Raw genomic sequence first — 17,018 nt, 5'->3', positions numbered from 1 at the left:
CCAAATAGCTGCCTTTGAAAGGGTTCTTAAATAATCCTGGAAAGAGGACCAGAGTATCCCCCCCCCCAGGAGTCCCCTGCGGGTCGTCTAAAGGCTCCTCCTCCGCTTGGCCCTCCCGGGTGGTCTGTGCTGCAGAGTCGCCCTCGCTGGGGCGGAGCTGAGCCGGCCGGGCGGCGCTGCCTTGGGGGCTTGCAGAGAGGCCCAGCCCTTCCCGGCACCCCTTCGGGGGGGGTCTCTGGGCGTGGGTGGGGAGGGGGCTTGGTCATGAGTTGCGGGAGGGAGAAGGTGGGGCGCCAGGGAGGCAGCGGGAGGGAAAGGCTTCGCAGGCGGGCCCTTTGGGGGCCTCTCCGCGCGCCTCTGCCGGGGGAGATCAAAGCTTCTCGCTCCTGGCCGGCTGCTCTCAGTCCGAAGGAAGGTCGCCAACTCCTGGCCGGGAAATGCCGGGAGGTCTGCGCTGGAGGGCGAAGGAGCACGGAGGCCGGGAATGCCCCCGAGGCCACCTTCCCGGAGGAGCCCGTTTTCCTCCAGGGGGACTGGCCGGGGCGGGCGGAGACGAGCTGCCATTCCGGGAGACCTCCAGGCCCGGCCGGGAGATCCTGGGAGCAAAGGCACCGCCTAGGAGGACTGAAGGTGGCCCCGCTCCCCGCGGCCCCGGGAGGCCGGTCTGCAGCTGGCCTTAATGGCTCCCGAGGAGCCCCATTGAGCCGCAGCCTCCGGCCCTGCAGGTGGGTCCGGCCTTGAGAGGGTTAAGGGGAGGGAGGATCTTGCAAGAGTGGCTCTTCCGCTGGGCGGGGGTGGGAAGACGTCATTTCCTGCGGCCAAACCGGATGAGGGGGAGCTCCAGTCCACCAGAGGCGCCGAGGAGTCCGGACCGGGCGGGGCTGCCAGGCAAGTCCATCACTGCGGGCGGGGGGCGCGGAGGCCCTGGGGACGGGGGGGGGGGGGGGCTCCGCTTTACCTTAAGAATTAGCCCCCTGATGGATGGAACCAACCAGTCAAAATCCTTTAAAAAATCAGAAAAAAAGTATTACCTAAAATCTAAAGAGGCATCCTCGAAATCAGTTGGAGATATGGCAAAATGATGTTAGATTGATTTACAACCCATAAGAAGCGTTTTTGTCCTGATCCACCAGGGCAGTTGAAACATTGTGATGTTGACAGGTGTATTTTTTATTCTTGCCCCAGAGCCCTTTGTCTCTCTGCCCCCCCTCCCCATGAGAAGCCTCTCCTCCTAGCCTGGGGAATAAAGGGGTCTCTTCACAGTCCCAGGTGGCCCAAGAGAAGGGAAGGAGATGGCAGAAGAGGACCCAGGAAGAACTGGGAGTGACCAGACTGCAAGCCAAGGCCCTTCTCCTGTCCTAGCTGGGAGTGGTGTGGAATTCTGGGAAAGGGCTGGGCCAGAGATGCTGCATCCAGCCACTGTGGCCTCAGATGTGCACAGCCGATGCTTCCGGCACTTCCGCTACCAGGAGGCCGAGGGGCCCCGAGAGGTTTGCAGCCGGCTCCACGGACTCTGCAACCGCTGGCTGGAGCCGGAGAGGCACACCAAGCAGCAGATCCTGGACCGGGTGATCCTGGAGCAGTTCCTGGCCCTCCAGCCCCAGGAGATGCAGGGCTGGGTGAGAGGATGCGGGCCGGAGAGCAGCTCCCAGGCGGTGGCCCTGGCCGAAGGCTTCCTCCTGAGCCAGGCGGAGGAGAGGAGGCAGGTGGACCAGGTGAGTGGCTGTTCTCCAGGTAGGTTTAATTCAAGCAAGGAGCTCTGGCCTCGTCCTAAAGGTTCCCTGCCAGACGTTTGTCCAAGCGGTCATCATCCAAAACAGATATTTAACAGCCTACTTTAGAACTATGTTATTAATCCCATCATTACAGACAGAGGAATCACTTGAATTGTGTTTTTTTGTGGTAGCCTTGGAGGTCCTGCTGCGTTTTCTCTCCAGGGGGCCACAGAAAGTGTGTTTGTGTTTGTGTGTGTGTTTTTTTTTGGGGGGGAGGGTTGTCTCCCTATTTGTCCTCCTTCCTTGGGGTCCGGGCTCTGTCTCTTTCCTGCCAAAATCTTGCCTTGGAGGTCCTGCTGCGTTTTCTCTCCTCGGGGCCACAGAAAGCCCATTTAAAGAGGAGCCTCATCCTGCCGTGCCCAGCCCCCTCCCCCAAGTGCGTTTTGGAGTCCTCCTGCGAGATGGAGGCCTTGGGAGGCCGGGCTCAGCTTCAGGCTCCTTTCCCAGAGCTACTCCAGAGGAGACCCATTGAGCCGCACAAGGCGTGGCTGATGCCAGCCTGGCTGGAGGAGCTCCCAGAGAGGGCAGGAGGCCTTTTTCACTGGTTGGATTCGCAGAGCCCTTTGCTGGAGAGGCTGAGCCACACGGTGTGTGTGTGTGTGTGTGTGTGTGTGTGTGTGTGTGGAAGACGCAAGGCTTGCTTCTAGCAGGAGAGGCAACCCCTGGGGAAAGCCCTGCAGCTGAAGCCTGAGACGGTCTCCTCAGAAGTAAGGCAAGGGGGAGTGTTCTGGGATCCTGGAAAAGATCAAGGCTGGGATCCTCCTCAGGTGGGAAGAAGGCTGAGCATATCCGGGAGAGATGAAAACTTATCTATGGCTGGGAATCCGAGGAATGGGCCATAGATTCTCTGCCTAAATCTATTTAATGGCCCGTGTTATCTCGTTGCTGAGAGTCGGACACGACTGAACAGCTAGCATCATCATCATCATCATCATCATCATCATCATCTAGCCAGGAAGGGTTTGGGGAGAACACAATAAGGATCAATACGGCAAGTGAGATGCGGCTGGACAGAAATTACACTGAACAAATAGACCGATTTCGGTAAGGAGGCAGGGCTGGAACTAGACAAAAGAGATTCTAGCTAGTTCCAGGTGGGATATCCTTTCCCCGTTGACATTACAAGGGCCATGTACATTACAACGGCTCCATTGCACGTATCAATTGGGCCATGCAGCTGTCAGAGCATCATTCGACTAGGGGCTCCGTGAGCTGCTGCATTTTGCACCACCTGCAATTTTCATGTCAGGATCAAGGGTAGCCCTAGGTAAAGCAAGTTGCAGTAGTCCAGCCTGGAGGTGATGGTCACATGGATCACTGTGGCAAGGGCTTCCGGTGCCAGGGAGGGCACTAGTAGCTTTGTCGGTTGCAGATTGAAAAATGCCCATTGGGTTACTTTGTCTTCGGGGGCTCTATTGAGAGGGATTCGTCGAATTCCTGGTGGGATTCAAAGTTGTTAAGGGCACACTGTCTAGGCAGGGGAGAGGCGCTTCCTCCCCTGGACCCTTCTTTCCCAGCCACAGGACCTCCGACTTGGGGGGCTTGAGCTACAGACGGCTCTGTCAGAGCCACCCAGTCACCGCCTCCGGAGACTTGGCCAACTCAGCTGGGGCTGTATCCGGCTGGCTGTCCATCAGCAGATAGAACTGCCTTAAGCAGTCTCCTTCAGCAGCCTCTTCTACAAGCGAATTTCTTCCCCCTTAGACATCTCACCAGGTCAGCTAATGGAGTCTGGGTGTGGGGCAGGACCCATTCCTTGGTCTCTTCCATTCCATCTCTTACCCCGCTCCCTTCTGCCTTTTCAGACGCTGGGTCTATCCCTGAAGATAGAAGGGACAATCTCTGAGGCGGAAGGAGCTCCTTCTGAGGAAGGGCAGAGAGTGCAGGCTGTGAAGGCAGAAGGTACATTCCCTGAAGAGGAAGGAGCTCGCTTGGAGCAAGGGCAGAGGGCACAGACCGTGGAGTGTGCTGAAGATGCCCTCTCCTGTGGTAAGGACTCCTCGTGCCTGGATGTGATTGGGGCACAGGAGCTTGGAGGAGGGGCTTTGGGAAGGGCTTCCCACAGATCTGGTGGCCTGCTAATGTTGTCTCTGGATGAAAACGCCGTTGTGAAATTCCCAAGCCTTTAGACACTCTTAAAACTCATTATGAGAGTCCAGTCAATAGCTCCCAATAAAAGTCTTGGTGAAGAAAATCTCTTTGTTGAAAGTATAATGAACAAGGGACCTCTGAATTGTTGCTAAGACTGACAAATTGTGGGCCTGCTTTTGTATCATATCACAGACCACTCAGTCCCCCTGAGCCTCAGTCTGGGGGCAAATTACTCCAGATTCTATTCTTCCAGTGTTAATCCCCCAAAATGAAAGATGGTCAGGCCCAGCCAGAGCCTCAGGGTCAAGGAAATAACCTGTTCCCAGTCAAAAGATTCATGGCTTTTGCAGTCCACCTGAACTCTCTGTGTACTCTATGCAAGCTATTGCTGCAAACGACCTTAACTCCTATATTCATTTACACAAAAATGTATAAAGACCAAAGGTAGATAAAAACACAGGGAAAAAGCTTGTCTGACATCTTCAGATTCTCCTCGAGTCTTCAGAATGTGCTCCAGTCACGTCTGGGACTAATGTGACGGTGACATTTCATGTGACATCAATTCCAGCCCCCACTTTCCTTCCCCCCAGAACAGACACTGGTCTGAAATACGTTGGAAGCGGAACAAACAAGCCAACCCCCTTCGACTTCCTTTGTCTCACAAACAGGCAGAGAGGTTCCGCTGAGCTGTCGTCTGTTCCAGAATGAGGAAAGGGCTGCATCCCATCCAGGCCAGGTAGGAGGGACGAGCAGGGATAGGCTGGGCCCAGCCTCCTTTCTCTACGCCTGCATCTGTCCAAGAGGTCCGGGGGAGAGATCCTCTGAATGCCGTTCCCTTTGCCCATGCCAAGCCGGGCATCCTCTGCCTTCCTTTCCCTTGTGCGATCTCTGCCTGGTGTGCAGGGAAATCTGCTTTTCCTTTCAGCCTCCCTTCTCCTTTGAGGACGTATACGTCTCCTTCTCCGAGGCAGAATGGGCCCTGCTGGATCCGGGCCAGAGAGCTCTGCACAGGGAAGTCATGCTGGAGAACTACGAGAGCGTGGCCTTTCTGGGTAAGGACCTTTCCTAGGAGTCAAAGGGGCAAATTGCTGCCATTGTGGTGAGATATGAATCAATATATTTAAGAGAAATACACCACTTCACAGCTGGTCTTAGTTACTTGTGGAGGGGCTCCTGCTCCCTGGCAGTGCCTGTTCCTGGCATGCAGAAGGCCGCAGGTTCAATCCCCAGGATCTCCAGTTAAAAGGGTCAGATAGGCGTTGAAGGCCCCTGCCGGAGATCCTCGAGATCTGATGGTGGACTGAGCAGGCCAGACTGACTCCAAGGGACCAGGGGTTGGATCCAGCCGAAGGCAGCTTCCTGGGTCTGCTCTTGCCCAGGGGCAACTGAGGCCAGGGTCGGAGCCATCCGCCCAGCTAGAGAAGGTGCTCTGGCCGGAGGGAAGAGAGAGGGAACCCGGAAGAAGACTGTGGAAGGGACCAGACCCTTACTACTCTGTTGCCAGCGTTTACCACGCACCCTTCCACCGTCTTGGGGGTCACCAAGGTCCACCCTGCCTGTGACTGGGAAGGGATCCTGAGAAGGACACAATCTGGGTCCCCCAGCCCCTGAGCAGCCCCCACTACAGCAGGCTCATGGGGAGAATGCACACAAGCCACGTAGACTTCCATTCATGGAAAATATAAGTCATCACTAAACAGCACAGTTTCTGCAGCCCAGGAACAGAAAAACCAGGCATGCTAACGGTTCTGTCTAATCCGTGAAATACTTGGTATTAGATTATCATGGCAGGATGAATACTCCTGCTGTAGCTTAATTTTCCCTACATCAAAATATTCCTCACGTTGAAGCAGGGAAATTTCAAGGCGTATCATCTAGGTAAAGTCATCATGTCTTCCCTCTGGACTGTACCCGGATTAAACCTGTAACCTCTGAAGGCTCAGGGGGTCCAATAAGGGGTCCTGTATGGCATTTTCCAGGGGCTGTCAGCACCCTCCTAATCCCCCTCCCTTTTGGAGACATGACTGGTACTTACTGTCAACCAATGAGTACATTCTGATTCTAGAGGAAGTCTCAGATGCTGACACCTCCAAGGGAGAGCAGGTCAATGGTCACGTTAACCCCCGGGGGAACGAGGGAGGTTTGCTTCTCCAATCCATTCCCCTTATCCTGATAGGGATTGTGGGCTCTGATCTGGATCTTGGTTCCTTCCTTCCAGAAGAATTGTTATCTTTTTTTTTTACTTCATTATCTATTGTAATTGGCAATTTAATGTGATTTATTTATAGTCCTCCTTTTTCCCTGAGATTCCAGGGAGATTCCAGGGAGAAACGGCACAGGCAGAAACCAGAATTCAGCCCTTCTTGACTGCAGCCTCCCTCAGGGCAGCTTCTGAGAGGCAATATTGTAAGCTGCCAGGAGCCCTCGTTAAAGGGGAAGGCAGCAGGTACAAGCAATTAGATGAGGCTCAAAGTGATTGGCCACTAAAACACCTACCTGCTCCCAGCTGTCCTTGGCCTTGGTTCCTATGAACCCACCCGATAAATAATTATCCTGACTTTAATCAATATTCTTTACTTAGGTTTAAGACTCACCTGGGAGATTAGAGAGAAACAAATGCTGATAACTAAAAATAGCCCCTTCTTTGTGGTGTCGGAAATATTAACAGACCAGTTTGAAGTGAATGATTCTGACAAAGGTGAAGTCTTTCCCTGATTTACAAATCTTCAGAATTTTGTTGCAGGCAGAGAGGGAGTTCGCTCAGGCCCTGTGCCGTTCCTTCTCCCCCCCCCCCCACACCCTCCCTCTCTTTCTGCAAAGGAGGCGAGATGTTCCAGAGAGGCTGTGGGGGGGAAGGAGAGTGGCATTGCACCCAAGGGAAGGCTGCAGAGTTCCTCAAGGGAATGCCCAAAGGAAGGGGCTCAGAGTGAGCTTTCTTCCCAGTCTTGTCAAGGGAAGGGGCGAGGAATAGCCATAGGGGATCTCTGTTTCCCTTCAGAGCAACATTTCAGATCTCGAGGCTCAGAAACTCCAGAGGAAGACCTCAGGTGTGGCGCTTGAGGGAGTGAGGGAGTCTTAAATGCTAGCAGTTTTGGGAAAGGTGGAGGGGTAGTTAAGGTCAGCCAAGCTGGATGAGGCCGAAGGGCCATCAGTTCTTTCCTGATACAGCCTTTGGACCTAACCAGCCACCCCACCCCAGGCGCTAACAGGATCTCGCACTTTATTCCAGGAGTGGAAGATCGGGGGAACGGAGAGGGTGAGGAACTCCATCAGCAAAGACCAAATAGAATTAACGTTGAAGACTTACAAGAAACCGTCAGGATCCAAGACAGGCCTAAGGCAAACACAGGTGTCCTTATGGGTGAGAAGCGAGGTGAAAGAAAATGTAATATACCTTTTCCAAAGCACAGGATTCTGAATTCCAGTAAGTGGATTCAAAGTAGAAAATACTTCAGAAATAGATCACAGCTTCCTCCACACCAAATAAAACACAATGGGAAGAAAACTTTTAAAAGCTCAGACTGTGGAAACAGATTTTGTCAAAGCAACGCTCTTCAATACCATCTGAAAACCCACTCAGGGGAGAAGCCTTTTGAATGCTTAGAGTGTGGAAAGAGATTCACTCCGGGCAGAAGTCTTCAGGACCATCTAAAAACCCACACAGGGGAGAAGCCATTTGAATGCTCAGAGTGTGGAAATAGATTCATTAACAACAGCAATCTTCAACGCCACCTGAAAACACACACAGAGGAGAAGCCTTTTGAATGCTCGGAGTGTGGAAGGAGATTCCACCATAGCAGCAGTCTTCAACAACATCTGAAAACCCATACAGGGGAGAAGCCTTTTGAATGCTCAGAGTGTGGAAAGAGATTTAGTCGGAGTGACAATCTTCAGTACCATATGAAAACCCACACAGGGGAGAAGCCTTTTGAATGCTCAGAGTGTGGAAAGAGATTCATTAGCAATAGCAATCTTCAAAACCATCTGAAAATACACACAGAGGAGAAGCCTTTTGAATGCTCGGAGTGTGGAAAGACATTCAGACAGAGGGGCCATCTTCAACGGCATCAGAGAAAACACACCGGGGAGAAGCCTTTTGAATGCTCAGGATGTGGAAAGAGATTCTCTTGGTGCAGAAGTCTTCAGGACCATCTAAAAACCCACAGAGGGGAGAAGCCTTTTGAATGCTTAGAGTGTGGAAAGAGATTCACTCGGTGCAGAAGTCTTCAGGACCATCTAAAAACCCACAGAGGGGAGAAGCCTTTTGAATGCTCAGAGTGTGGAAATAGATTCATTAACAACAGCATTCTTCAATGCCACCTGAAAACACACACAGAGGAGAAGCCTTTTGAATGCTTAGAGTGTGGAAAGAGATTCACTCGGTGCAGAAGTCTTCAGGACCATCTAAAAACCCACAGAGGAGAGAAGCCTTTTGAATGCTCAAAGTGTGGAAAGAGATTCTCTCGGAGCAGCAGTCTTCAGTACCATCTGAAAACCCACACAGGGGAGAAGCCTTTTGAATGCTCAGAGTGTGGAAAGAGATTCTCTCGGAGCAGCATTCTCCAGTACCATCTGAAAACCCACACAGGGGAGAAGCCTTTTGAATGCTCAGAGTGTGGAAGGAGATTCACTCAAAGCAGCGGCCTTCAGTACCATATGAAAACCCACACAGGGGAGAAGCCTTTTGAATGCTCAGAGTGTGGAAGGAGATTCACTCAAAGCAGCGGTCTTCAGTACCATATGAAAACCCACACAGGGGAGAAGCCTTTTGAATGCTCAGAGTGTGGAAGGAGATTCACTCAAAGCAGCGGTCTTCAGTACCATATGAAAACCCACACAGCGGAGAAGCCTTTTGAATGCTCAGAGTGTGGAAGGAGATTCACTCAAAGCAGCGATCTTCAGCACCATATGAAAACCCACACAGGGGAGAAGCCTTTTGAATGCTTAGAGTGTGGAAAGAGATTCTCTTGGAGAAGCAGTTTTCAGTACCATATGAAAACCCACACAGGGGAGAAGCTTTTTGAATGCTCAGAGTGTGGAAGGAGATTCACTCAAAGCAGCGGTCTTCAGTACCATATGAAAACCCACACAGGGGAGAAGCCTTTTGAATGCTCAGAGTGTGGAAAGAGATTCATTAAGAACAGCCATCTTCAACGCCACCTGAAAACGCACCAGGGAAGAAGCATTTTGAATGCTCAGAGTGTGGAAGGAGATTCCATCAGAGCAGCAGTCTTCAACGACATCTGAAAACCCATACAGGGGAGAAGCCTCTTGAATGCTCAGTGTGTGGAAATAAATTCAGTCGCTGCAGCAGTCTTCGGGACCCTCTGAAAACCCACACCGGGGAGAAGCCTTTTCAATGCTCAGAGTGTGGAAAGAGATTCTGTCAGAGTTATGGTCTTCAGTACCATCTGAGAACCCACACAGAGGAGAATCCTTTTAAATGCTCAGAGTGTGGAAAGAGATTCGCTAGCAGCAGCAATCTTCAACAACATCTGAAATCCCACACAGGGGAGAAGCCTTTTGAATGCTCAGAGTGTGGAAAGAGATTCACTAGCAGCAGCGATCTTCAGCACCACCTGAAAACCCACACAGGGGAGAAGCCTTTTGAATGCTCAGACTGTGGAAAGAGATTCACTAGCAGCCGCAATCTTCAGCGCCACCTGAATACCCACACAGGGGAGAAGCCTTTTGAATGCTCAGAGTGTGGAAAGAGATTCCATCAGAACGATGGTCTTCAGTACCATCTGAGAAGCCATGCAGGGGAGAAGCCTTTTGAATGCTCAGAGTGTGGGAAGAGATTTCCTCGGTGGAGCAATCTTCAGTACCATCTGAAAACCCACACCGGGGAGAAGCCTTATTAATGCACAGAGTGTGGAAAGAGATTCACTAGCAGCAGCCATCTTCAGCGCCACCGGAAAACCCACACAGGGGAGAAGCCTTTTGAATGCTCAGAGTGTGGAAAGAGATTCCGTCAGAACTATGGTCTTCAGAACCATCTGAGAAGCTACGCAGGGGAGAAGCCTTTTGAATGCTCAGAGTGTGGAAAGAGATTCCGTCAGAGCAGCAATCTTCAATACCATCTGAAAAAGCACACAGGGGAGAAGCCTTTTGAATGCTCAGAGTGTGGAAAGAGGTTCACTAGCAGCAGCCATCTTCAGCGCCACTGGAAAACCCACACAGGGGAGAAGCCTTTTGAATGCTCAGAGTGTGGAAAGAGATTCTGTCAGAACTATGGTCTTCAGTCCCATCTGAGAAGCCACAAAGGGGAGAAGCCTTTCGAATGCTCAGAGTGTGGAAAGAGATTCATTCACAGCCGCTATCTTAAGTGCCACCTGAAAACCCACACGGGAAAAGCCTATTAAATATTTGGTGCCTGGAAAAAAGGTTATTCAGAATTTCAGTCTCAGAGAACTTACACAGTGAAGAAGCCTTTTGAACGCTCACAGTGTGGAAATAGATTCTATCAGAGCAATCGTCTTCAACATTGAAAACCTATGCAGGGGAGAAGCCATATGATTGCTCAGAGTTTGGAGAGAGATTCAGCTTTGATCGCCATCTTCAGCAGAGCCTAAGGACTATAGAATCATAGAATAATAGAGTTGGTACCTCTGTACTATGCAGGACAATCACAACCCTATCGCTCATCCACTAGATCCTGCTACCCCCGTGAATCTTCACAAAATCAGCCACTCCATCAGATGGGTTTCCAGCCTGTGTTTGCAAAGATGGAGAGCCCACCACCTCCAGAGGAAGCCTGTTCCACTGAGAAACCGCTCTGAATGTCAGGAATGTCTTCCTGATTTTTAGACGGATTTCTTTTGAATTTGAATTAATTTCATCCCATTGGTTCTGGTCCGTCCCTCCAGGGCAAGAGAGAACAACTCTGCTCCATCCTCCACATGGCAGCCTTTTAAATACTTGAAGATGGTTATCAGATCCCCTCTCAGTCGTCTCCTCCCCAGGCTAAACAGATCAAGCTCCCCCTGTTTTTCCTCCTACGTCTTGGTCTCCAAAGCCCTCACCATCTTAGTTGCCCTCCTCTGGACCCCCTCCAGTTTGTCAACATCCCTCTTCAACTGCGGTGCCCAAAACTGAACACAGGACTCCATGGGAGGCCGAACCAGAGTAGAGACTAACATGGAAGAAACATTTTGGGAGCTCGTTGAGCTTGTTTGGAGGTTCTAGCTGGGGAGCGCAGCTATCGTATGCCCTTGACCGAAGAACGGTACGCTCCTTCTATCTGGGATGGTCGTCCTGTTCCACCGAGCGGCAGCTTCAGGAGGGACACACATGGAGCGTTAGGGAGGTAGGAGACACCCGCCTAGCCAGCCAGGTCAGCTGAATCTACCCTTGCGATCAATGGGGTGACAGATGTCGCAGCCAGATCGCCCTCACAAAGCAGAAGCAGATGAGATTCTGAAATTATTAAAAAACCCTTTGTTGTTGTTATGTGCAAAGTCATGTCCGACCCATCGCGACCCCATGGACAATGATCCTCCAGGCCTTCCTGTCCTCTACCATTCCCCAGAGTCCATTTAAGTTTGCACCTACTGCTTCAGGGACTCCATCCACCTCATTCTCTGTCGTCCCCTTCTTCTTTTGCCCTCGATCGCTCCCAGCATTAGGCTCTTCTCCAGGAAGTCCTTCCTTCTCATGAGGTGGCCAAAGTATTTGAGTTTCATCTTCAGGATCTGGCCTTCTAAGGAGCAGTCAGGGCTGATCTCCTCTAGGACTGACCGGATTGTCCGCCTTGCAGTCCAAGAGACTCGCAATAGTCTTCTCCAGCACCAGAGTTCAAAAGCCTCAATTCTTTGACGCTCGGCCTTCCTTATGGTCCAAGTTTCGCAGCCATACATTGCAACTGGGAATACCATAGCCTTGACTAAACGCACTTTTGTTGGCAGGGTGATGTCTCTGCTTTTTAGGATGCTGTCTAGATTTGCCATAGCTTTCCTCCCCAGGAGCAAGCGTCTTTTAATTTCTTTGCTGCAGTCCCTATCTGCAGTGATCTTGGAGCCCAGGAAAATAAAATCTTTCACTATCTCCATTTCTTTCCCACCTATTTGCCAGGAATTGAGAGGGCCGGATGCCATGATCTTTGTTTTCTTGATGTTGTGTTTCAAGCCAACTTTTGCACTCTCCTCCTTCACCCGCATCAACAGGCTCTTTAGTTCCTCTTCACTTTCTGCCATTAGAGTGGTATCATCTGCATATCTGAGGTTGTTGATATTTCTCCCTGCAATCTTGATCCATATTTGTGACTCCTCTAATCCCGCCTTTCTCATGATGTGCTCCGCATACAAGTTAAATAGGCAAGGCGACAGTATACAGCCTTGCCAAACTCCTTTCTCAATTTTGAACGAATCAGTGATTCCATGTTCAATTCTCACTGTTGCTTCTTGACCTGCATATACATTTCTCAAGAGACAAATAAGATGCTCTGGTATTCCCATTTCTTTAAGAACTTGCCACAATTTGTTATGCTCCACACAATCAAAGGCTTTAGCATAGTCAATGAAGCAGAAGTAGATGTTCTTCTGGAACTCCCTAGCTTTCTCCATGATCCAGCATATGTTGGCAATTTGATCTCTAGTTCCTCTACCTCTTCGAAATCCTGCCTGTACTTCTGGAAGTTCTCGGTCCACATATTGCTGGAGCCTAGCTTGTAGGATTTTGAGCATAACTTTGCTAGCATGAGAAATGAGTGCAATGGTGCGGTAGTTTGAACATTCTTTGGCATTGCCCTTCTTTGGGATTGGAATGTAAACTGACCTTTTCCAATCCTGTGGCCATTGTTGAGTTTTCCAAATTTGCTGGCATATTGAGTGTAGCACTTTTATTGCATCATCCTTTAAGATTTTGAATAGTTCATCTGGAATGCTGTCACCACCACTAGCTTTATTGTTGCTCAGACTTCCTAAGGCCCATTTGACTTCACATTCCAGGATGTCTGGCTCCAGGTCAGTAACTACTCCATTGTGGTAATCAGGGATGTTAAGCTCGCTCTTGTATAGTTCTTCTGTATAATGTTGCCACCTTTGTTTAAACTCTTCTGCTTCTGTGAGGTCCCTACCATTTTGGTCCCTTATCATACCCATCTTTGCATGAAACGTTCTCTTCATATCTCCAATTTTCTTGAAAAGATCTCTGGTCCTCCCCATTCTATTGTTTTCTTCTATTTGTTTGTACTGTTCATTTAAGAAGGCATTCTTATCTCTTCTAGCTTTTCTCTGGAATTCTGCATTCAATTGGGTGTATCTTTCTCTTTCTCCCTTGCCTTTCACTTCCCTTCTCTCCTTAGCTATTTGTAAAGCTTCCTCAGACAGCCATTTTGATTTCTTGCATTTCTTTTTCTTTGGGATGGTTTTAGTTGCTACCTCTTGTACAATGTCACGAACCTCCGTCCATAGTTCTTCAGGTACTCTGTCTATCAGATCTAATTCCTTAAATCTATTTGTCACCTCTACTGTATATTTGTCGGGGATATGATTTAGTTCATACCTGAGTGGCCTAGTGCTTTTCCCTACTTTCTTCAATTTAAGCCTAAATTTTGCCATAAGAAGCTCATGATCTGAACCACAATCAGCTCCTGGTCTTGTTTTTATTGACTGTATAGAACTTTTCCATCTTTGGCTGCAGAGCACATAGTCAATCTGATTTCTGTGTTCACCGTCTGGTGATGTCCATGTGTAGAATCGTCTCTTGGGTTGTTGGAAAAGAGTGTTTGCTGTGACCATTGTATTCTCTTGACAAAATTCTACCAGCCTGTGCCCTGCTTCATTTTGTGCTCCAAGGCCAAACTTGCCTGTTATCCCAGTTATCTTTTGGCTTCCTACTCTAGCATTCCAATCCTCCATGATGATAAGCACATCATTTTTTGGCGTTGCTTCTAGAAGGTGTTGTAGGGCTTCATAGAACTGATCAACTTCATCCTCTTCAGCAGCAGTGGTTGGGGCATAGACCTGGATCACTGTGATGTTGAATTGTTTGCCTTGGATTCGAACTGAGATCATTCTGTCATTTTGGGGATTGTATCCCAAGACTGCTTTTCCTACTCTCTTATTGATTATGAAGGCTACTCCATTTCTTCTGCGAGATTCTTGTCCACAGTAGTATATCTGATGGTCATCTGAATTAAATTCACCCATTCCTGTCCATTTTAGTTCACTGATTCCTAAAATGTCGATGTTCAGTCTTGTCATTTCTTGTTTGACCACGTCCAGCTTGCCTTGATTCATGGATCTGACGTTCCAGGTTCCTATGGAATAAAAATCTTCACAGCATCGGACTGTCTTTTCGCCACCAGTTACTTTCACAACTGAGCGTCCTTTTGGCTTTGGCCCAGTCGCTTCATTCATTCTGGCGCTACTCGTACTAGCCGTCTGCTCATCCCCAGTAGCATATTGGACACCTTCCGACCTGAGGGGCTCATCTTCCGGCGTCATATCGTTATGCCTATTGGAACTGTCCATAGAGTTTTCATGGCAAAGATACTGGAGTGGTTTGCCATTTCCTTCTCCAGTGGATCACCTTTTGTCAGAGCTCTCAGCTATGACCTGTCCGTCTTGGGTGGCCCTGCACGGCATAGCTCATAGCTTCACTGAACTACGCAAGCCCCCTTGCCACAACAAGGCAGCGATCCTTGAAGGGGGTAAAACCCCCTAGCATCCCATAAATCAGTGGGCCCCAAGCTTTTTATCACCGGGGACCGGTCAATGCTTGACAATATTACTGAGAAAATTTAAAATGGATCAAATGTTACTCTTTTTGATTAAGAATCTCTATAGCAATAACGTTTGTCAAATATACAATAGATGGGAAATTCACGGCAGAAATACCCATAAATTTTGGAGTTAAGCAAGTTAAGCTGGTCACTTTAAAGAAGTAAATGGACACCCACCTCTTGTAGGGAAAAGGCCAACGCCATTACTGCTATATGTGGATGATACAGTAATCTTATCAAGAACACGAGTGGGCCTGCTTCGATATTTAAGAACATTTATTGGTTACTGTCTTGAAAATAAGCTCATAATAAACTATGATAAAAGTAAGATTTTAGTTTTTGCTAAAACCCGCTATAGGTACCACTGGCAAGTGAGGGGGAAACAAATACAACAGGCAAACCACTTCAAATATTTAGGGACTATTCTAAGCTTTAATAGTAAACGGGTAAACCATAGAGAAAAAGTCATGAAAGCCGTTAAGGGACAAATAGCATTGCCAGTAAAGTTCTTCCACCAGAAGGGAAACAAAAATATCCTAGCTGCTCTAAGAATGTATAAAGCCAAAATCATTCCACAATTTTTATACAGAGTTCCTATATGGATTGCTGCATTCAACAGCAAGTTAGAAAGCCAACAATCGTTTTTTAGAAAACGGTTGAATGTACCAAATTGTGTGGCAAATGTCACCCTTGTAGCAGAGCTTGGCTAACAAACTCTTGAAACTAGAGCCTGGGTAAACATATTTAGATACTGGGTCAAAATACACTTTCATGCAGCACCAAACTCCTTCAATCTCCTAGGCTACCCCTTTTTTTTTGGAGGCTGCAAATAAGAATATCCTAGGGGAACTGCAGGGCATTGGACTGGTTGTGTCTTCATGGGCTGTGGTGTAAAGGTCAAGGTATCCCCTGTGCAAGCACCGGGTCATGTCCGGGACCCTTGGGGTGACGCCCTCTAGCGTTTTCATGGCAGACTCAATACAGGGTAGCCTTGCCAGTGCCTTCCCCAGTCATTACCGTTTACCCCCAAGAGCTTTCAGACTGCATGCCTGCTGCCTTACCAGTCTGGCCACAAGAGGCTGTGGTGTACCTGACACTTTATATCACCTATTGATGGGGTGCCCTAGATTTCTCCAGTTGCAAAAATCACTAGGTAAATACTGGAGAAAACAGAAATGTCCTCGTGTAGACGAGAAGGACACCATGCATGAAATTCTGGGTGAAAGTGATCCGGAGATGGTCTGAGAAGTAGCCAAGGTATTGTTAACAATACAAAGGTTGAATTGCTTAGATCTGAACCCAGTACCTGCTAAGAGCGGACCTCTGTGAGCCCACTGTGGACCGCGGATCGCGATATGGCCACCTTGTAACATTTGCGTGTTGCTGGGGATTGTGAATGTCGTTTGGTTGCGCTGTTTGGCTGTACCATTTTACCTTTTTAAAATCATTGTTATGCCAATAAAGGTCCTCTGAGAGCTCGTTGTGTGGAAGGAGCATTATTTTAGAGCATTAGAGAGCCCAGACGGAGGGAAATCCTTTTGAAGGGCCAGCGTAGAGATGGTAGAGATAGAAGGGCCAGCATGGAACTCTTCGGCAGCGTCTAAGAACACACAGAGAGACGGAGAAACTATGGAACTGCTTAGTGCATGAAGAGAGTTTTCCTCTTATTTCACTCTTTCTGAAAGACAACAGACTCCAGAATGCATTCCTCCTCTATAAACTCTTGCAGAATGTTTGCATCTCCCCAGAAAATAAACCCTAACTAGGAAGAAATGGTAAAAGTTCTTGGCTGGCGGAAGGAACTTCAGCCACATTTCAAGCCCTCCAATCGATCTCACAGGAAGAAATTGCAGATGAGCTGTGTAATTACAGATGTGGAATCCCGGAGGAGTCCCCACAAGGGAGGAACCTCCTAAATAATCCGTTGGTGGCAAGAGCTTGAGGCACAGACCAGATTTCCATGTCCTTCGGAGAATCCATAGAAGGGAGAAACATCCGTGTAGAAGAAGAGCTGCTTTTTGAATGCCCTGCTTTTCCCCACCAGATGGGACCTCAAAGCAGCTTAGATGCACCTTTTCCTTCCTCTCCCACAACAGACACCATGTAAGGTGGGGGCGGGTGCTGAGGGAGCTCCAAGAGAACTGCTCTGCAAGAACAGCTCTAAGAGAACTGTGACTAGCCTAAGGTCACCCAGTTGTCTGAACGTCAAGCTGTGGGGAATGAACCCCAAGTCCCCAGAAGAGAGTTCACTGCTCTAAACCCGTGTGCCACACCCACTCTACAGCTGAGGGTCTTCAAAAGCCAAGTGTTGGAGGTTCAGAAAAGCTCAGAAAGTAACTACACAAACTACACTGCCGTGGAGAGCAAGCCACGGGGGGGGGGCTTCCCCTGACCCCTTGGCCCCCTTTCAAAGGCTATTTTTATAA

General features: G+C 49.1%; 1 protein-coding gene across 1 annotated transcript; it reads left to right on the top strand.

Annotated features, from left to right (window-relative positions):
• Positions 1 to 316: 316 nt before the first annotated feature.
• LOC143833879 (uncharacterized) lies at positions 317 to 16,067 on the top strand. Its single transcript, XM_077330111.1, is given in 7 exon segments — positions 317 to 725; positions 1,186 to 1,715; positions 3,581 to 3,764; positions 4,535 to 4,602; positions 4,792 to 4,918; positions 7,096 to 9,036; positions 9,039 to 16,067. Coding segments are annotated over 6 exon segments (3,936 nt in total). The 5' UTR covers positions 317 to 725; positions 1,186 to 1,292; the 3' UTR covers positions 10,232 to 16,067.
• Positions 16,068 to 17,018: the final 951 nt, after the last annotated feature.

Source organism: Paroedura picta, chromosome 3 (genome assembly GCF_049243985.1).
Source record: "Paroedura picta isolate Pp20150507F chromosome 3, Ppicta_v3.0, whole genome shotgun sequence".
NCBI lineage: Eukaryota > Metazoa > Chordata > Lepidosauria > Squamata > Gekkonidae > Paroedura > Paroedura picta.
This window is presented reverse-complemented; position numbering and strand designations above follow the sequence as displayed.